The sequence below is a fragment of the Bemisia tabaci genome, chromosome 6 (genome assembly GCF_918797505.1).
Source record: "Bemisia tabaci chromosome 6, PGI_BMITA_v3".
Classification (NCBI taxonomy): Eukaryota; Metazoa; Arthropoda; class Insecta; order Hemiptera; family Aleyrodidae; genus Bemisia; species Bemisia tabaci.
Window position 1 is genome coordinate 5,712,767 of NC_092798.1, and position 21,092 is coordinate 5,733,858.

The 21,092-nt window shown below is 34.8% G+C and overlaps 3 protein-coding genes across 5 annotated transcripts; 2 read left to right on the forward strand and 1 right to left on the reverse strand.

The window, feature by feature from the left end:
* The first annotated feature begins 272 nt into the window (after positions 1 to 272).
* Cse1 (chromosome segregation 1) lies at positions 273 to 12,934 on the forward strand. Of its 2 annotated transcripts, none has more exons than XM_019053555.2 (13): positions 273 to 505; positions 1,296 to 1,392; positions 1,986 to 2,131; positions 2,901 to 3,096; positions 3,447 to 3,592; positions 4,234 to 4,341; positions 5,074 to 5,166; positions 5,934 to 6,101; positions 6,943 to 7,072; positions 7,453 to 7,616; positions 8,102 to 8,288; positions 9,500 to 9,704; positions 10,684 to 12,934. In XM_019053555.2, the coding sequence occupies exons 2-13, from the start codon at positions 1,308 to 1,310 to the stop codon at positions 11,975 to 11,977; spliced, it is 2,922 nt and encodes a 973-aa protein (XP_018909100.2). In that variant the 5' UTR covers positions 273 to 505; positions 1,296 to 1,307; the 3' UTR covers positions 11,978 to 12,934. The 2 variants fall into 2 exon arrangements, with proteins under 2 accessions (XP_018909100.2, XP_018909101.2); XM_019053556.2 differs by having other exon boundaries at positions 273 to 494.
* A 359-nt stretch (positions 12,935 to 13,293) lies between these two features.
* Positions 13,294 to 16,913, reverse strand: Psf3 (DNA replication complex GINS protein Psf3). The gene is made up of 4 exons (XM_019053560.2): positions 16,610 to 16,913; positions 15,860 to 16,004; positions 15,022 to 15,151; positions 13,294 to 14,291 (listed from the first exon to the last, which is right to left on the reverse strand). Exons 1-4 carry the CDS (start codon positions 16,704 to 16,706, stop codon positions 14,067 to 14,069), a joined length of 597 nt encoding a protein of 198 aa, XP_018909105.1. The 5' UTR covers positions 16,707 to 16,913; the 3' UTR covers positions 13,294 to 14,066.
* Positions 16,914 to 17,225: 312 nt separating this feature from the next.
* On the forward strand, positions 17,226 to 20,646 carry LOC109038479 (WD repeat-containing protein 89). 2 transcript variants are annotated; one of them, XM_019053526.2, is made up of 3 exons: positions 17,226 to 17,527; positions 18,393 to 18,510; positions 19,258 to 20,646. In XM_019053526.2, exons 2-3 carry the CDS (start codon positions 18,456 to 18,458, stop codon positions 20,415 to 20,417), a joined length of 1,215 nt encoding a protein of 404 aa, XP_018909071.2. In that variant the 5' UTR covers positions 17,226 to 17,527; positions 18,393 to 18,455; the 3' UTR covers positions 20,418 to 20,646. The 2 variants fall into 2 exon arrangements, with proteins under 2 accessions (XP_018909071.2, XP_018909072.2); XM_019053527.2 differs by lacking the exon at positions 18,393 to 18,510 and having other exon boundaries at positions 17,228 to 17,527.
* The last annotated feature ends 446 nt before the right edge of the window (positions 20,647 to 21,092 follow it).

Consider the following 21,092-nt stretch of genomic DNA (forward strand, 5'->3'; position numbering starts at 1 on the left):
TCCCAGAGGATTCCATTTAACAATCCGGAGATAAAAGTTTAAATTTTCGCGCCAGTTCAAAGTTTTTGTTCTCCTCAGCAGCAGTGCCAGGTTGTAAAAAAATTGAGATATTGGCAATGTCGTATTTTTTTACAATCATAGATTTTATGAATGGTCTTCGAGATTTTGTACCTCCTAAAATTGGAAAATTCTTTGAGATATTTAAATCCATATTGTTACCAAAAATCAAAGGCGAAAATTTCTTTTCCTAAATCAGTCTATTGCGGCAACAGAGACTCACGTTTTCGCGGTTGAAGGTTGAAAAACGACCATCTCAATCGCGTGTTTACAAATCTCAACCGGTGAAATTATCAGTTAAATCGTATAAATTTTGATCAGTAATTCTTACTTTTTCCTCCTCCAGTGTAAATTTAATCTTGTAAAATTTTATTGTACTATTGGTTTCCATTTTTAACCCGTATTTTCAACGTGAGAACATTCGTTGTGTCTGCACCGTAAGTTTGAGGTTAGCTTCCAGCACTTTCCTTTCTTTCATGAATTTTATTTTAAATTGTTCCATTCATCGTACTTAATTTCCTGCCCTTGTGTTTAAGGAAATAATCAACCAGCACCATCAAATCTCTGCTGAAGTCATCATCTTATTTTATACGGCTTAGGTTCACTTCAGTGACCCTGTTTAACTCATCTCGAAAGCTCATCTCTATGGCTGAGAGGTGCCATCTCGATCAGTTTATCGTTAAGAAACCCTGATATCCCACCTTTAAGGCGCTCATTGCTTTCTGAAATGAGTATCTGGCTCTTAACACATTTATCTCCTCTTGATCCAGGGGGTGGAAATGAAATTCCCTCAATATCTTAGAATAGTTATCGGTGGTTTGGCATACATCTTACATTGTCAAGAGATATGTCAATATCCAATCAGTCGTATATCCACACTGGTTCTGGACCACAGCTGGAAGTTTTAGAGCTCCTATGATTCTAGTCTGGAGGTGAGCGCACCAGAATACAGCCAGCAACTAATGTTATGGATCATTTTGTACTCCTGAGGAAGATAAGGTAATTGTATGTCTAGTCTTTGAAAAAACTGGCGCGAGTTAGTAGATTAACCACGTTCCCTGTGTATCGTTCAGCTCAGATTAACATGATTAAAGACAGTACCTCATATGCCAGGTAAAGTGACGAATTCGATCCATTTAAAATGAAAATACCCATCATCTTCATCTGATGCATGTTCTGTTTTATTTTGATGCCTTGTTTTGTTATGGGTCTTTTCTTTAATATCTGTTATTTTGCAGACTAGAATAATCATGGAGATTTCAGAAGAAAATATGATGTCCTTGTCCAACTACCTCCAGCAGACCCTGAGTGTCGATATAAATGTTCGAAGGCCAGGTAAATTTTTTTAAATATCTCTTACGTCGACTTACATGTCCTTTAACTCTGTCAGTGAATGGTTCTCCTTTTTGTGTATTGCTATGACTACATCATCGAAGAAGTCATGACCATCGAGTGATAGGTTAAGAAAAATTTGATTATCTTGGCATTCCTTGTGCTCCATTCTAGTTATTTGAAAAGCTCTTTCAAAAGCCATTGATATAGTTCTCCAAAGACTCATCACGAAAGTAATTTATCTTTAGTCAGAAAGTGAACGTAGTGAGTTCTACATTTGAATCTGAATTTTTAAGTACTTCAGAGACTAATTTTTTGTACATAGTTAATCAAACCTTTGTTCCTGCTCTTACCCGCAGTATTTGTTTTCATTTGACAAAGAGAGACGAGCTACTTAAGTCGGATGCTTTGATCATTTTAGCAATCATATGATCATCTGTGGTCAGTTTTTTCCCTGTCTTTTATCTATAAATCAGGAAGAAAAAAATGACCTCATTGTATTAAGATCTAGTATTATTATTAATTATTTTATTGAAAGAAAAAAAACATAAATAAATTAGTAGATTGCCAACTAACCCGAGGAAATTTTCCCACAGCTGAAAAGTTTTTGGAGTCAGTAGAAGGGAATCAAAACTATCCGTTATTGTTGCTGCACGTCGTAGATAAACAAACGGTAGACATGACTATCCGCATAGCTGGAGCAGTAGCTTTCAAAAATTACATCAAAAGAAATTGGAAAGTGGTAAGTATCTACATTTTAAATTTTCTTAGGTTGTATCACCGAAAATTTTTTGTTGGACAGCTAGAAGTTTGTGCTCTTTTAAAAGCTCTTAAAATTAACTCAACTCCTATTCATCTACTGGCTGGAAGAGGAATATTCACACTGTCTTTCTTCAATCTTGGCTCTCAATTTACAACTAGGAAAGCTCTGTGTAGCGATCTTTAACCATTGCAATATATAATGTAAATTGAGCTTCTGCAGTCACAGTGAAGAAACAATAATCACTTATTTTAGGAATGCTAACGAAAATAGATCAAATATTGCGCTGACTGCTTGTTTCATAACTAGTAGGAAACACAAGTCCTTTAACTTCTCACATGCTGCTGATTAACGCACAATCCTTTTGTAATTTATATTCTTGCTCTGGGGCCGTTCAAGTGTTGCTTGAGCCTTCTTAGCGAGCCTCTGACCCCTCCTCCATCCCCCGGTAAGCTAACTTCTTGTCCTCCTCTTTGAATGATACAAGCCTTGCTTGATTCCCTTCAAATTGTCCTGTAAAATAATGCATATAATCTGAAAAACTGCGGAAAAAAATAATTTTTGTTGGAAAATGTTTTTTTAAAGTGAGATGGTTATTTAAGCGCGGGACATACCTTCCTCCCCCTTGTAAGACCCTGCAAGCCAAGCCTTGGCCCTCTCTCCCTTAGTGGCTCATGCAATACTTACCCAGTCCCATTCTTCTCTGTTTTTTCAGAAACTAAAGTAGATTTATCATTTTATTTTATTTCAGGAAGAAGACGGAAGGGGTGATAGAATCCATGCAATGGACCGTAAAGCTATCAAAGGTCTCATTATAAATTTAATGTTACATTCTCCTGGCCCAATCCAGAAGCAGTTGAGTGATGCTGTCTCTATAATTGGTCGCCACGACTTTCCTGACAAGTGGCCCAATTTGTTAACAGAGATGATAGACAAGTTCAATTCTGGTAAGCTTTTACGTTAAGCTCTGTAATGTATAATTTGATTGTATCATTAGGATTAAATTGTTTCATTTAATTTAGAAGGCTTTAAAAACTCATCAGTTTTTCGGAGGATAGAAAAAATTTGATGTGCTAAAAAGCACACAACATTTGTATATGATCTATTCGATTCATTTTGTTCACTTGTCTTCTCCTCTGATTTGCGCTCTATTGGTCTATTTGCATGTTTTTCTGAAACATTTCAAAGTCATAAGAATCATTCAATATGCAATCAAGTGTAGTGAAATCGTATGTTTCAAAAGTGGATTGGTTAATGTGAATGCATTTTAACTGTAGTCTTATCCTTTGTTTATCAGGTGATTTTCACATCATCAATGGAGTTTTGCACACAGCTCACTCTCTTTTCAAACGTTACCGCCATGAATTCAAGTCGCAAGAACTTTGGACCGAAATTAAATTTGTTTTAGATAAATTTGCAAAGCCATTAACTGAATTGTTTGTTGTGAGTATTTTTCTGTTTTTTTATATCTTTTACCTCTTCAATATGAAAAATTCAACCTGTACATGCCATTTTCTTTCTATGAGAGAAGGTCTATGATAGAACTATGTTAAGTCTTTCTAAATTTTGCTTTTTAAAAACTCAAGATAACCCACAACCTTTATTTAATGTTCGAATTGTTGAATCATATGACACTTCTTGTCAGAATATTTCGATATTTTCAATGTTTATTCAAACTTTTTCTGCCTGAAAAGTGTGTCTATTATTAGAAAAATAGACTGGCAGATTCATGAGTGAAGCAAAAAAAATTTAGTGTTTGTAATTGAATACTTTGTGCATTCCTATACAGTGATTTGCTACCAACAACTGAGAATGTCTCGTATTAATATAGGCTTTTTGATTTTAAATCTATTTCAGAATATAAACTATTTGTTAAATAGAAAAAACGCACCCAAGATTTTCAAAAGATTTGTGAAAAAAATTAAACCTCTAATTCCTTAATAAGATGTATTTTTGGTAGGTTTAGGTCATAAGGTTTTATTTTATCGTTTGTCTTCTCTGTGAATTTTCTTTAGATTAACATCATTTTTTACTTTTCATAAATGTTTTTAATTCTAATTCCAATTATTTGTGTATTTTTCCAGGCAACAAATCAATTGACAGCAACACATGCTACAAACAGAGAAGCTCTTGAAATTATTTATAATTCTTTACTCGTGATCTCCAAAATTTTCTACTCTTTGAATTTCCAGGCAAGTATACTCTCCAATATCTGTAACTTATCACTGTAATGTTTTCCGTTTTTCTAAGTGCATATTTATCTATTCATTTCCTCTCTTAAATCACAGTATATATTATCGGTTTTAATTCCTTTTTTACATAGTTTTTACAGACATTTTAATTCTAATTGTCTGATTTTTACATTTTATGTTGCTTCCTTATAAACAGAGAGAATGTTCATCATTTTGAGTACCTACTTAAGAAAGCGCATTTAGAGAAATTTATTTTAGTACTCTATAAAATATTTTCAGTCGCAGGGTCAGATTTAGGATTGGACCACATGGGCCACAGCTCATGGCGGCAAATTTCAGGGAGCAGCAGAATTTTGATGCCCGGCAGTGGTTTTTGGCAGAAATCAATGACCTTTTTTTCCGTTTCTATTCAGTAAAAATCATCACTTTCAGAATTCAGGGGTGGCAAACTGTGGTCAGCCAAAGGGGGCATAGTCGTAAATCCAGCCCTGGACAACTGAAGAATAACATCGTTTTTTATTTTATTTATTTTTTAAAATATATCTAAGCAACTTAATTTTAAGCTTGAAAATTTGATAACTTTAACCAGGTGAATTTAACGAATCCTCCTCTGAAAATAATCAAGCCTACGAGCAATCGAGTTATGCAAGCTTTTCAAGCCGTAGTTAAAATGATTCTTTCTGGAAAGAAGATTTCTTGAGAGTAAACTAATGCATTCACTTTTTCCTGCAGGATTTACCAGAATTTTTTGAAGACAACATGTCCGTCTGGATGCCTCACTTTCACGCTTTGTTAATCACTGATATTCCACTTCTTCATGCTGATGTAAGTTAATAACTTTAAACTGTTACTCATAAGACTTCATTTCTCAATTCAGAACTACATTCCTGGCTCATCTGTAAAAACACTTATGTGCACAGGGAAATTAATGGTACATACGTTGTTTCTAAACCGAGCCAGAAATAATTGTAGTTCCTAATGAGTCAGTTAAGCTCGGGAGGGATTTGCCTGCAAATAGTCGAATCTTACAGTTTTCGGTACGAGAAGAACGATGCGCATGTTACAATTTCACAAAAAATTGTCTCCGCGGAGATATAGCGCTTCCTTTTTATATTGATCGTGACATGTACATGCGAAACCTACGAGCGCGCAGTTCAAACGCCGTTCTAGGCCACCCTAATTTTTGGCACTTTCGAATAAACTTTTCTCCCGTTTGCAGTCATCAAAAAAATTTAGGAAAAAAATTGTAAGCTTCGGTCACTTACTACTTTCGAATGACACAATAAAAAAAAATGACTTAACTGACTCATTGCAAAATGCAGTCCACTTGTTTCATCTCGTTGCATCTATCATTTTGACAAACTACCTATTTATTTTTATCACAGCTTGCCCATCAGATTGACATCACACAGCATTTAAAATTTCATACCTGTAGTTTCCAGTATTTTGTGGTTTGGAGGGAGATATGTGTGCCAAAACTCTATAAAAGAAACTTGTTTAGTAGACAAAAATGTTGTCCTTCCTCTCTTTCAAATATAATATTGCTTACTGTTTCGATTTACTTTCACTAATCCAAACCAATGTCACAACAGGATGATAGTGATCCAGGAGTAATGGAACTATTAAAGTCGCAGATTTGCAGTAACATTGAACTTTACGCGCAGAAGTATGATGAAGAGTTCCAGTCGTATCTACCGGATTTTGTGAAAGCAGTTTGGAATTTATTAGTTACCACTGGACAGCAACCTAAATATGATACAGTAAGTTTTCAAAATCTGTAAAGTCAAGCCTTTTGAAAAAGGGAATATTTACTTATGATCGAATCTCTGAAAAGAGACCTTATTTTCTTTCAGGAGAAAATTTTCCTCAACTTTTTGCAAAAGCTGAAACCACGGTTTTCTACAACCTGAAAATGTTTTTCTTGGAATTGCAAGAACTGTACCTTCTTCAATTTTTGAGCTTTCAGGGGCAAACTTAGCCAAAATTCTCAGATTTTCTTGATTCGTGCATTTGTAAAGAGTTGAGATTTGTAAAAAGAGAGATTTGTAGAGAAAACTTTCAACAGAAGTCCTTTTTTACACATCTGGTCATAATTTATGTTCTTCTCCTCCCAAAAAAATCTTCAAATCAATTTTCCGACATATTAAACCAAGGTTAGCTCCTCTAGAAAGTTTGCGAGGCAGAAGATTTTATGCAGGTAAGGGTTATTTTGAACTGCTTGCGCTATTAGATCCTCGGATTGAACTATTAACTTATCGAAAGCAAGTTCCAAGTACACATGTAGCTCAAGAAAGAGCTGCCGATATTTTCATGGAGTTAAAATTTAATTATCTGATCCTCCTTTGATTATTTTAAGATTAGATTAAGGCAAACAAATGCAGGCCTTGTCATCCTTTTTTTTTTTCTTTTTTGTTTAAATAAACTTAATGCTGAATAATTATAACCGTAAGTTTGTCTGTAACAGAATTTTTTTTAAAGGCATTGATGTTTGACACCTATCAATGATTTGACAAAGTTTTGAGTAAAAGGGACGTAAAATCTAGGTGCCCTCCTTGCTTTTCATCATGTGCTTTAATTATCACTGTTTTTTCCCATTTTCAGCTTGTCAGCAATGCTTTACAGTTCCTTGCAACAGTAGCAAATCGGTCCCAATATCAACATCTATTTCAAGATGAAAATGTTCTGAGCAGCATCTGTGAAAAAGTTGTGATTCCTAACATGGAGTTCCGAGGTATGTCAAAAGGAAACAAATTATACCTCTGATCCCAAGAAAAAAAACACATAAACGGTTTTGATTAGTGTTTTGGAGTGCCTTCAGTCAAATTTTAGCCGAATATAAAATGGCTTGTAATTATTCAACTCTGAATTATTTTAAACATTTAAGTGACCTTCCATCAGATTACGTTTTACAACAAGTAATTACTTTTTCTGACTCATCTGTAGAAGCACCTATTTGCAATAGTTCTCCTACTTTTGACTAAAACCACAAATAAACGAAGTTAAAAATGATCCACGTACTCTTAGTGTGTATTTACGATGGAACATTTGCATTAGCTTAAATCAAAGAAGCAAATAGGTTTCAACCGTTAATCATCATGTTTGTTATTTCAGTGAGTGATGAGGAATTATTTGAAGATAATGCTGAGGAGTACATCAGAAGAGATATCGAAGGATCGGATGTTGATACGAGAAGACGAGCAGCCTGTGATCTGGTCAAAGTTTTATCAAAGTATTTCGAGGAAAAAATCATGTCGATATTTGGAGCCTACGTTCAGGTGTGTATAAAAATATTATTGTTTATTAAGTTTTTGCAAAAGAAAAGCAAAAAGCTCAGTACTTAACAAGCAGTGTAAAAGTTGGAGAACTAAAAGAAATCTGACCAAATGTGGATGGTCAGGAAGAGTTACAGAACTTTATTTCACTATTAAAAAATTGAAAGAGCAGGGGCAAGTCTAGTTGGAGGATTCTCCTTATGATCCATGATTTTTTGTAGAGCAAACGGGTTATACAGTCAATTTCTCCAAAATTATTCTGTCGTTGAATTTATTTGGGCACCTATCCCAAATGCAATGCATATTTGTTTAATGCTTGCAAAGCCCTTTGTTTTTTTTTTTGCCCTGGAAATTACACTGTAGCAGTAGCCATCTTCCATGGCCTTTTTTTCACACTAACAATTGATAGGTAAAAAATATTAATGACTTGTGTCTATTTATCCATGCAAGTATGCATTTTGATATAATATTGTAATTGTTTATTCCAGACAATGTTAGCAGCATATGATCAGAACCAGGCCAACTGGAAGAGCAAGGATGTTGCCCTGTACTTAGTTACATCATTAGCAAGCAAGGGTCAGACACAGAAGCACGGAGTCACTCAAAGTAGTCAGTTGGTTAACCTTGAAGAATTTGCGGGCAAACACATTTTACCAGAATTAGCCAAAGATGATGGTAATAAAATTTCTGTAGTTCAATTTTTGCTGTTGTTTTCAACAAATTTATTTTATTTATTTAAACCAGCCATAGCACTTGATTTTATACATGGAGAAATTATCTCTTACCAAAGCAAGTCTGCAAATATTTTCTCAGCCTACTACAGCCAGCAACAATCAATGTCTAAGCCTCTACTAATTCTTGCTCAGTACTGGCAGAACAATTGCCCCTCCCAATAAACATATTTTGCGAAAATTCTACTGAGAGAATGTGCTTGCCAAAAATCTTACTCAATAGAGCACACTTGCAGAAAATATCCCTCAACACCATAAACGAGAATGATTCTACACCCACAAGCCAAAACTAAATTTTTTGTGTAAAATTATGTAAAATCATATACTTTGGAAAGTCTGTCAACCAGGCGTTCCTTCCTTTTGAGCAAAGAAATAATAAAGGCAGATACAATGAAATCAATTGCATAATGAATGCATGTTATGCGTGCGCCAATCTTGCACCTTCGCAGCCCCCGTTGATGTTTCCACACCAGTCACCGATGATCAGGATTGTAGAGAATCTTTATATCTGGAAAAAAGAATCCTAATTTTTCAAGTGTCGTTGGTGCTTGATATTGGACAAATTAGTTAAAATGTAAAGTGAAGCTCGAAATTTTTGACAACAAGAGAGATGCGATCGGTAGTTTTTTTTGTTCTTTTTTTCTGAAAAAGAAATTAAAAAACCTGCAGATTTATTAATGAGATTGGGTGACCAAGCTCTAATATGACTCTCCTGCTTTAAATAGAAGGCAGTTATGAAGGCCTGAAATTTTTAAAAAGTAATATTCTACTAAATTTTGAAGGATAGCCAATACATTTTTCCTATGTCAGAATAAAGTTTCTTAGAGGCCTTTTCAAGTGTTCCTTTCTTTTTAAACCTATATCAGTAGAGAATCTTATTTATTCTTGTGAATTTATTCAAAAACTTAAACAAATTTATTTTTTTGTAAAATTCTCTAAAGCCAGATGTATTTCTAACTGTCGGTCCATCTCATCGGTCCGCATTTCAGACTGTCAGCCATCTTTTCACTCTTTTATGTCAGCATTATCAGACTGTTGACTGAAATGCAGCTTCCAGTTTTTCAAAAAATTGAGTTTTCACAGTTGTTTAATAAGTTTAATAGCTTCTTGTGTAGTCTATAGCTCTCATTCTATTGATTTTCGTAATGTTTACAGTTAATGGCCCCTCACCTGTTTTGAAAGCTGATGTCATCAAGTATATCATGATTTTCCGATCGGTCCTGCGCACAGATGTAGTCATCAGTACAATGCCTCAACTAATCAAGTATTTAAAATCAGATAGCATAGTAGTTCATACATATGCTGCTTGCACTATCGAAAAAATTCTTCTCATGAAAGCCCCTAACGGAGGCGCTCCCATGTAAGTATTTTTCAATCAATTACCCTATGGCTTTGACTAAATTTTTTTTTAGAAATGATATGGATTTTTTTGATAGCTGCAATGAAGAGGTGTCCGGAAATCGACTGAATACCTCATTGTCAGTGATATTGGTTTAATAAGTTCACCCTTGATATCTCAAAATTATCCAAATTTTAATCCATCTGCATGAAGTGTAAGATTGGATTTTATATTCAGAAGGTACATATTTGGAGGGATTCAATCGAAGTCAGCCTAACTACATGAGTCATTATTTACTTTTCTCCGATATTTTAATTTTTAAAGAGAAAACCAAGCAACGTTGAAACTTGAAAGTTAATGAGTACACTCTTCATTATCCAGGGTGAATTCAGAGGGTAATTGAAGGTGTTAAGTAGATTGGTTCCCTGTTAAAAAATTAAAACCGGAGAGGAAATTAGACATTGAGGAGGACTTTTTATGCTCAATTGCTCCTCTCAATCGTAGAATGAAGTTACAAGTGATATTCCCAGGAACTCATCAATATCACTCTCTCAAAACAGATAAAAAAATCGGAAACAGTAATTTTGGATTTGTTAGAAGCTTTAAAGGATGATTTTTTTTTATATATATATCGATAGCCGCAGTGCAGAACAATGTATCTTCATTGCACTGTTGCAAGTTTCCACCTTTATTATACTTTTTTGAAGAGTAACAAGCCAACTTGTCAACATGAAATTTATACAGAATACTCTGCTAACGGAGGAGAAAAATCAGGATAGTTTTGAGGAAGTTATTTTGACGAGTTTTTCAAAAACAAAGTAAAGTATGTCTGTAAGGTTGCAAATGGTGATATGCGGTTTTTCCCCTTGGTCATCAATATGCTTCAATCATTAACATTGATTAATGAACACTCTTTTATTACACTATTTTAAAAGTTTAATCGTTTTTTGAACATGCCCCTTTTTTTCTGTCTCTGATTTTTTTATTTCATCTCTTGCAGAATAAGCAGTGAAACCCTTGCTCCGATCGCTAACGACTTGATCAGTGGCCTAATGTCAGTCCTGGATAAACAAGGCTCCGAAGAAAACGAGTATGTCATGAAAGGCATCATGAGAAGTTTATCAGCCCTCCAAGAAGCGGCCATTCCGTACCTAGCAGACCTTGTTCCAAAACTCACTCATAAATTAAAAGCCGTGGCCAAAAATCCTAGTAAACCGCATTTCAATCATTACCTATTTGAGACTCTAGTTTTATCGATAAGAATAGTCTGCAAGCAAAACCCTGGAGCTGTCCAAATGTTTGAGGCAGCTTTGTTCCCAATTTTCCATGAAATGTTAGTCCAAGATGTACAAGAATTCATGCCGTATGTTTTTCAAATTTTATCACTTCTTCTAGAACTTCACGAAAGGGGTCAGATCTCAGAAATGTACGTAGAGTTGTATCCATTTTTATTATCACCGATTCTATGGGAGAGAACCGGAAACATCCATCCACTGGTCAGGTTACTTAGGGCTTTTATCATGAAATGTGAGCCTACCCAAATGGAATCCATGTTGAAGATCCAAGGACTCTTGGGCGTTTTCCAGAAATTGATCGCGTCAAAAGCAAACGATCATGAAGGATTTCTTCTGATGCAGAGTTTAATCGAATTTTGTCCCAACGAGCTGTTAAACCCCTTCATGAAGCAGGTCTTCATTCTCTTGTTCCAGCGATTATCCTCCTCGAAAACAACAAAATATGTCAAAGGATTGATCACATTTTTTTGCTTCTATGCGATAAACTACGGTGCCAATAGTCTGATTCAAATGATCGATGGAATCCAACCTCAAATGTTCGGAATGGTTTTAGAGAAGGTTGTTTTAACGGATGTTCAAAAGGTTTCAGGCCCCGTAGAAAGGAAGATTGCTGCAGTAGGTATCACGAAGTTACTTTGCGAAGCCCCAGCTATGTTAGAACAACCGTATGCACAATTCTGGTGTCCACTATTGAAATCTATTATAAGTATTTTCGAACTTCCCCAAGACGACACAACGCAACCAGAAGATAACTTTGCAGACATGGAAGATTTGCAAGGTTATGAAGTTGCGTACTCTCAGCTATCCTTCGCCAGCAAAACAACCTATGACCCTCTTCAGGGTATTGGTGATGCAAGGTGCCATCTAGCTCAGTCATTATCACAGCTTTGCGCCACAGCTCCAGGGAAAATTCCATCAGTTCTATCTAGTGGTCTCTCAGAAGTAGAGATGCAACATTTGCAACAATATCTAACTGCAGCAAACGTCCAACTAAGCTAGTAGGTTTATTAGCCAGCTTTTAAAGATTGACAAATCTGCCTGTAGGAAGTAATTTCACAGCAGGAAAATTGCACTATGTTCGATCCAGTTTGATACAGAAACTTCTCAGTGACCACTCAAAACAAATTAAGGGAGGAAGAAACTATTTTTAGCACTTTTGAAGAAATTATACTTACAGTGTATCATGATCTGTGAAAACTGAACATTTGGATCTGTCAGGGCATTGTTTTGTCTAAACTTTTGATGTGTGATACTTAAAACTTTCCAAGTCATCAGAAGTAATATCCAATGAATTTTTCATATTCTGGTAGATTCTTGGTAACCACTCTTTCTTTTCCGTAAATCTTTTGAATTTAAAATAATCAACAAAAAATCAATTTAAACTCTTGAGTAATTTTTTTTATCATAAAATATGAACAGTGGAACATAAGTAAACAAAGTAAGTAAAGTAAACATAAGTAAACAAAATGTATTCGTAAGTAACATGTGCTTCGAGTTTTCGAGTTTCTTGGCAACTGAGAATTTTTGGTTCACAAACTTTCAGAGTTTTTGGTGCATGCTCCATTAATTTTGCACCTTTTAATTGCATTTTCTCCCAACAGAATTCACCAAAATGGTAAATTTTGGAAACGATTGATATCGATTTTTTGTCGGTCCTCTTCTCCAAATGCTTGAAAAAATGAACGAGAGTTATTTTAATGATCATGAAATCTTATTTTTTAAAACGTATATTTAAATGTGAATCACTGATTTTTGTTTCTGCTCATTGTGTATAGCTAGTTTAAGGATTTTTTTTTAATATTTATTTTTAATTTTAAACCTAGGTTTTTTAAAATTTCTTCTGATGTGAGGATCACTCGAATTTGTTTTTAGTCAATTTGTACTATTTTTTTTTTCTTTTGGAAATTCATGTTCATTTTTTCTTTAAATGCAAATAAAAAAGATATCCTTGCAAAATTTCCTTGCGTTTTTGCTTCAGTCCTATTATAAACATTTGTCACTGTTTCTCATATCATTTGAATCGACGATTGAGAACAACAGCAAGTGTGATTGGTAGTTGCTCAAATTAAAATTTTTCAGAGCTTTCCATAAATGGCTGCCTGTATGAATGTTGTTGAAACGCCTTCTCATTGATCAAAAGATCCACGACTACGGAGCTGTTAATGAAATACGTAATGCTGAAAAAGGAATTTTTCTACATCATACTCTTTCGTAACAAACCCGTTGCTGAAGTCTGCACCGCCCAACGTAACACAGTTACATTAATGGTACTATTGAAAAAGATCATTCAATTTATAAAAGAAATATCCCAAAAGTAAAATTCAAAATGTATTTATTTACAGTTATGAATACTTTGGTAAATACAATTGCTTGAGGCAAAAGAAAAAAAAAATATCTCAGGTTTAAGAAAATTCTATTGACTGTTTTTCATTGAACAACAAGATTGAAATTACTTTAGTATTTAACACACTTTTCAAAAGGCGAAAATGCTGTTTTCAAATCAAGAGACTATCTTTAAATGAAGTTAAATCATCAATGACGGGCTAAGTACCAAAAAATCGAAAAAGCACCGAGACAACGCTCCCTAGTGGCCCACCAACAATAGAAGAGTGCGTATCGTCACCTCTTTCACAAAGGAATGTATATTTTTTGTGCTGTTTTAGTATTCCTTGCTGACAATTAATTTTTTTTATAAGACAATCTTCACATGAATTCGCATGAAACTTTTAGTGATCTTCCTATACACTTGCTAAGGCACACTAAGAAAACCTTGAGTCCTGTTAAGACTTCCTGCTCTATAAAGATGAGGTGTTTCCATGTAATGACTCTCCCATGAAAAAATAAAATTTTCCCTTAACTGGAACAGCGCAGATGAGATACATTCTTTTGTGAGAGCGACAACAATATAACGTCTGAAAGGCAGTGTTAGGTCAGTAGAATAGGTAGAATGTGTTAGTGTGTGTTAGACAGTGTATGTTCCATGGCAGTTTCCAGGAACAAAAAGGTGAAAAATTTGAAAACAACTTTTTGCTACATAGCCCGCTATTGGTGATGATGATAAGTTTTTAAATTAAATTTGAGCAGAACATTAGAGCTCAAAGACAGTTAGTTTTCTCTTCCGATGATTAACGATCATCGAAGCTGCCTGAATAGTACCGATCCCAACCGACATCCATTGGTTTAGTCGAACCTGTGCAGTCCTGCTTTCATTGTATAGCTCCCTCTCCATTCGGTCCATCTTATCGGAAGCTAATTTCTCAGTTTCTACATTTTGACTCAAATCGAAGACGTATCTAAACCGCTGCTTGAAGGTCTGAAAAAATGTTGTAAAGTATATTTTAGTGGACAATATAAATTTAAGTTTTACCTATGAATGGTAACGGTTCGTTACGAACAATTTTCAATTTTTATCACTTCAATTTTGAATCTATTTCATACAAAATTTTCTTTTAGAACAACCTTCTCAAGAATTCTTTGACTCAGTTTTCTGTCAGATTTTGGGCTTTGATCAAGGACAGCAATTTTATAGATAAAGTCGGATTCAGAGAATCAAATTGATTTTTTTCTTAACTAAATTCCTTTCAATATTAACAGCAATAAACGCATTTTTCCTGAAATTGACTTCTTGCATTTTTGAGACTGAAAACACAAGATTTTTCCCAAATTAATCTTTGCTGTCAGTGCTTTCAAAATCTGAAAATAATTTTCCTGATTTTGCTGAATACCAAAAAATCTGTGAAATTTTTTTGTCAATTTGTACTACACGATCATTGTCTTAAAATGATTAATTCCAAGTTGCCAGCCCTGCAGCCGGATTGTTGAAACTTTAACTGGCTATGTCGGCATGATAAGACAAGACATAGCCCTATCTGCGCCGTGTAATATATCGATTTTCGATTCTTGTCAGGCCGACATAAATTTCAACAATCAGACTGCTGGTGCCAGTGCAGAACTAGGTTTTTAGTGTATTTTCCAAAAGAAAGTACATTGTTTTTCTAGATGAAAAGTTTCTCAATAAAGAAGAAGAAGAGTTAAGAAATTACCTCGACCAGCATTTTCTTGATTTCCGGAGATTCCTTCAGTTTGGCTCGGGCGAGGATTTTCCCGAAGGTATAGAAAAATTTACAGAGTTTATTGAAGTCAACAATACACGCGTCAGCCGAGAAAATGTCCCTGAAAAATTCAGTAAACTTTGAGAAAAAAATTCTACATAGGATTGTAACTATGTTGTGTGGATATAGGACATGCAGGCAAAAAAGTTAGGTAAATTTATCCCTCAAACATTATTCTTTGGCAATTTTAGGCAAACGAAAGAAAAACTTCATCTTGAAATTTCTTATGACATCTTCAAAGAATTAATCTTAAAAGTTGATGAAATGAGGCTTCTCTTTAATTAATTGCACTGATGGCAAGAAGCTTCAAGGATTACAGATTTTTGTGGCAGTATGCATTACAGTTCTCAATTAATTAACAAAGAGACACCCGAGTACTCTTGAAAACTAGGACATTAAAGCTGTAATAAGAAACATAGAAAATTTTTTTTTACTTATGTTATGTTTCTATTTTCTTGATCAGGCTGCATATCGGTTGCTCAAAGAAAGCAACTGTCATAAATGGACTGAGTTTAACAGAAAGGAACCAAGCCACATCAGCTATTGCCAAGTTTAACTGGGCAATTAAATTTTTTACGAGAGAACGTTAGTTCGGATTTCTTGGAAAAGTTTAAGGAATTTGCTTCGTACCATGGAGAATTTTCACTGAAATTTGCACGAAAATCCGCACAACCGTTTTCATGTAAAAAATTAAATTGCCCACTTAAATTTGGCAATATCTGATGTGGCTTGGTTTCTTTCTGTTTAACGTGGTCCAAATGTTCTTTACCTGTGTGTAGCGTTGAAAGCCTTCGGCAATTCTACAGTTACTGGTTTGTTTGGCAACTGGAGCAATACTTGTAGGATCCAGAATGGCAGCTCTAATTTTGTTTTGGGCGTAATATTATCTGTAACAGCTCCAGGATCTAAGAAACCTGAAAAAGGGAATAACTGATATCAAAACCATTCTTGCATAATTGCAATGTCAGGTGCATGAAAGCAGCTTGATGAGACTTAAATTTTACAGAGAGGAAACTATAAGAGCGAAAATAAAAAAAAATGAAGGTGATCAGCACCTTTGGTTCTGGCCTTTTTAATCATGGATCTACAAAGCAAGATTCGGGTAGCATGCACACATATCAGATAGAGTCAATATTAGATTAAAACACTTTGACTCTGAGCAAACATACTTGAGGACTCGGACTATTCTTTTGATATAACCTTGATAAAAGTTACAAAACACATTCTTCGTTAGAAACTCTCCGCAGCCAAGCAATTTTTTTTAAAAAAAACCAATGGACACAATTATTCGAGAAATACGAAAATTGTTTGGCACAAGACAAGGAAAAATCAGCAGCAATGCCAAGGAAGAGGTGTCATCGGATTTTCCTTTGAAAACATGAAATGTGGCGAAAAATCTGCAAATCAAAATAGGTACACGTTTTCAGACATTTACCATCTAAAGAATATGAGTGCCTCAACATTTAAGAGTAAGTAGGTTCACCTGGAACGGGCATACACATTTGAAAAATTTAGTTACCTAAGCCTTTCACTTCTTCTGTAAAAGTTGCCGGCATCGTTTCATGGCTTGCAAGTATATCTTCTAGGTCGAAATAATGTGATCTACAAAGTTTCATCTTCTCCCAGGATGGTGGCAACTACAACAACTGGCAGAGAATTTTTCTGAAACTGAGTGGTTGGAACCACAAAAAATTTGCAATCTTCAGAAAAAGTTAATAGACTACATAATATTACAAACCGTAATAGTTTAATAAAAAGCACAAAAATCTGTTCTGGCACTTTTCTTTAAACTCTTACTCTTATCAGTTATCAGTGGACTGTCACTTTATCAACAAAGAATGTAAACAATAAGAGCGCGGGAAAAATTTGGACATCTGTTCATTGCCAAATTGTGCAGTTGTACAAAAGATATTATGTACATTCATCTTTTTTAATAATTTCTTTCATCAAAACCGTATTAGTGTTAATTAAAGTATCAATTTCATTTTTAAAATAATTTTTATATTAATCCGACTGCAAAATGCTAATAAAGTTTCGATTTTTATTTTAACAAAAATTAATTTCGTAAACTTATTAAATTGGCAATGTTCATTGTTATTGTTGCTTGTTGATTGTTGCCCCATGCAGCACCATATTTTTTAGGTTACCTAGAATTCTCACGTGTCGGAATAGTTTTGTGTAAATCCTTGGATTTCGAATCGTTTTTCACATTTTTCTGTTATCTTTCCCGCATTCCAGCGAATCAAGTTCTCATAAAGATAAGTGAGATTCAGTTAGTCAGTGCACGTGCCATAAAATTTGTGTTTTCCATGGACCTTTTTTCCCCACAGCCAATTTTAACTTTTTTTCTACTGAACCTTTTATAATTCTTCATCTGTTTGTTCCCAAGTTTCAATAATGATTGTTAAAGCAGAAAAAGACTCAATTTCACATACTTGTGAGTATCATCTTTTGTTTCATCCTCAGTTCTTTACGAAATTCACTAATGGGATTCGGAAAAGGAAACTTCAGTGTCTTTTCCGGAATTTTCCTCGTACTGGAGGCCGAGCGTGTACTTATCATGGAAGACCCAATTTTCAAGTCCGATTTGAGTTATGACAAAATAGCTTTGCTTTACTCTGAAATGCTTTCCTTGGGTATGAAAGCATCTGCAGACAGGCACCACTATTGGAATACATGTAGAATTTCAGAATGCCAGAGTCCATGCCAAATAAGTTAGAGCACTCATAGACTGCGACAGAAGATCCGCCATCTTGATTCTTTCACTTACTTTACGCATGAAAGTTACATCAAAAGGTCTTATGTTGCAGTCTAGAAGTGTGTTAACTTAACTGGCGCTGACTCAATCAGCAGACATTTTGAAGTCTAGACTTCCTGTGTTTATGATTGACTAAAAAATTGAGTGAAATTTTACAATAATAAATTCATACCATGCTCTTTTCTTCCTTGAAATACTCAGGTTTATTTCAATGACCAGCAAAATATCACATCTGGTATACTTGGCTAGTTCAAGGGTTTTATACACCTGAATGCTGTGGTTTATTGATGACATTTGACATGTCATTATTATATCAAATATGCTATTACCAAAATTATCTAAATTCACTCTTAATCTGGAATGCTGGCGTGTAGCACTCCAGTTCTTTGACTGAGCAGCCTTGGAAAAAATACGTTCAGAGGACAAAAATTTTTATCTGCTCAGCACAGTATCCTTTCATTTAATTGCTTATTGTACCTCTCACTCGATTGTAAGACTCACTAAATGCGTTATATCGTCTAAAATGAACTTTCGTTCATTACAGAAGTTTCTGTCGTTCCACACATGGAAACCCTGTATCCGTAAGTGTTCTAATTTCAATACAAAAATGCTACAAATCGACAGTCTGAACTCGAAACTGACGCAGATACATCTCCAAAATAGTGAGCTCTTAATTTCTCTGATTAATTTCTGTTGGGATTTCACGCTTTTAGTTCTTTTATAAAATTAGCCCTGCCGCCCTCTGTAATTTCAGACTAGCAAGCATTTTCACTCTTTCTCTGCCTTGCCATTAACTGGTTACTTCTTCTACTCTAATCATCGAAACTCAGTATCATGAAAACTTATTGCTTAGAAGGTTTAGCATCAAATAATAAAATTAATCTGGAAAGAGTAACTCAGCATGAGAAAATTGCAGATCTTTAACATTCGCAATTTTTTTTTTCAACCGATGTCGGTTGTGCATGTGTTTCAAGTATGGAAGAAAAAATAATTTTGTCTCTTCACTTGTACAATTTTTTACTCTTTTTTTCCCTGATTTCTGGAACTATCCGAAACGGCCACCTTTAGTTCGGATAATCTATAGCTTCTTGTAATTTTATTGTGAAATTACTAATGAAACGCTTGCGACCTAGCACTGATAGTTTACAACATTCTTCTGTAGTTCTTTTGTGCGCTTGGTGAAATTGACGCATAGAAATCCATTGAAACAATCATCTGGTTTTTGACTGATTACTAAGGTACACAACAATGGATTAGTAAATTTTTCTTGGTTACTTAAATACTCTTTGTAGTAAGTTGCCTGTGCAACAATGCTTTGTCACACAAGTAGGGAGGGCTTATTGTAATATCACTCACACTAATTTATATTCAGCAGTGTGTAATTTACATGGTTTTTGTAATTGTTTCAGCTGGACTCAGTGGCACGGAAAGTGAAAACGATTCAGTATGTGAAACAGCTTCCCTCACTACCTTCCCGGAGTCATACGCTTTAAAAAATGAAGAGGCTGCCTCTCTAAAACAAAATTATATTCTTCACATGAGTGTTGCCCGAGAGAACTCAGAGGCTAAAGTGGCATTATCGACCTCAAATCATTCTTGCATAGTGTATCAAGTAGGTGAACAAATTGCTCAACTAACCAGTTTAAATGACCACGATAAGGCAGTTTCAAATGTTCGCATATCTTCGCAGAATACCAATTTAGTTTTCTCCGGCTCTCTGGACGGAACCATCAAACTGTGGGATCTGAGACGAAGTAGCAAGTGCGTTAAAACGTTCCAAGATGACACCAGAGGTGACGACAAGTTGAAGCCAATCACCAGTTTTGACATTAATTGTGATAATCGCGTTCTCTGTGCCGGTACCGAGTTGGTTGACGGTGATGCGTTCCTTCTCTTCTGGGATATCCGAACAACAAATTTGCTAGGAGGTTACTGGGAATCGCACACCGATGATGTGACTCAAATATGTTTTCATCCATCTCAAACCAATGTTTTGGTCAGTGGGTCTTCCGACGGTCTAATAAACGTTTTTGATATCAATGAAACCAATGAATCAGCTGCACTGCAAAATTGTTTGAACACTCAATCATGTGTAGAGAAACTGTCTTGGATCAAAAGTAGGGAAGGAGAGGAACTAGACATTTCGTGCATTACATCAACAGTAGACTTGCAACTGTGGTCCTTAGAAGGTGCCTCTCCGTATCTGGCCATTGACAGAGACACTATCGGCAAGGGTATGTCAAATTCTAGTGACGACTGCTATCTCGTAGATGTGCACCAGTTCAGTTTTACGCAAGATTTAATGTTATTAGGTGGGTGCACTCTAGGAAATGGAGATAATCTACAGTCACTCAAGCTATCACATGATTCAAAAATCAAACCAATGGCTAATTTTGTTGGTAATAAGCAGATTGTTCGATGCAGTTGGCACAACCCCGATACAGGAGTTCTCCTCACAGCAGGTGAGGCAAGTATTTTAAGTGTGTGGAAACCAAGTGTGACGGAAGATTTAAAATCGACTGTAAAACCAATGAAAAAGGAACGAAAACGTAAACCTACCCCGTACTGAGTTTTTGAAGGTTATACATCTTCCCATGTGTGTTACAGTTCAAATACTGTCCATTTGTTAAAAATTTTTGTCTTGTTTGTATAAATTTTTATCACCTCCTATTGAAATTTTGTAATTATGTATCATTGAAGTATATTATAATGTCATGTAAATTGAAAATTATTTAACCGAGCATGTGATTTTCTAGCTGTAAGATTTGAAGTAAATAAAAACCAATATTTTTCCTGTTGATGTTTCTACAATTGATCTTACTTCCCTTAAAGTAGATGTATCTAATTATAAATTCACCAAAATGAAGGACAACAGCAATGATAAAAGAAAATATCGGCCTGTAAGTAAGAACTAGAAGATTGCTAATTTTGGCATTGAAATGTTAAAATGAATCTGTTTAACATGTTTTTATTTAAGACCGAGAGTTCAGTGATTCTTTAGGCAGCATTAAGGCGTGCACTGAAGTTTCCCACATTGAATTTTTTCAGAAAACAGCTAACTTACGAGAAACAATGTTAAGTAAAATGACATTCCTATTTAGTATTTTTTTCTTTATTGAACTTTATTTTTTTTTTAAAAGAAGAAATTTCTCAATTCCTGCATATAATAATTATAAAAGTTGATATTTAACTGATCCTGGTGTTTTTTGTTTTTGTTTTTTTTTTAAAAAAAAAAAAAAAAAAT

Bases quoted from the DNA above. Each gene is read 5' to 3' on its own strand.
- Cse1 (XM_019053555.2), top strand. From the start codon at position 1,308: ATGGAGATTTCAGAAGAAAATATGATGTCCTTGTCCAACTACCTCCAG. The intron at 3,097-3,446 runs GTAAGCTTTTAC...TTTGTTTATCAG, and splicing joins GATAGACAAGTTCAATTCTG to GTGATTTTCACATCATCAAT. The intron at 5,167-5,933 runs GTAAGTTAATAA...ATGTCACAACAG, and splicing joins TTCCACTTCTTCATGCTGAT to GATGATAGTGATCCAGGAGT.
- Psf3 (XM_019053560.2), bottom strand. From the start codon at position 16,706: ATGAAACTTTGTAGATCACATTATTTCGACCTAGAAGATATACTTGCA. The intron at 16,005-16,609 runs GTAACTAAATTT...TCCCTTTTTCAG, and splicing joins AGAAGAAGTGAAAGGCTTAG to GTTTCTTAGATCCTGGAGCT. The intron at 15,152-15,859 runs GTAAAGAACATT...TGAATTTTTCAG, and splicing joins GCTTTCAACGCTACACACAG to GGACATTTTCTCGGCTGACG.
- LOC109038479 (XM_019053526.2), top strand. From the start codon at position 18,456: ATGCTACAAATCGACAGTCTGAACTCGAAACTGACGCAGATACATCTC. The intron at 18,511-19,257 runs GTGAGCTCTTAA...TAATTGTTTCAG, and splicing joins GCAGATACATCTCCAAAATA to CTGGACTCAGTGGCACGGAA.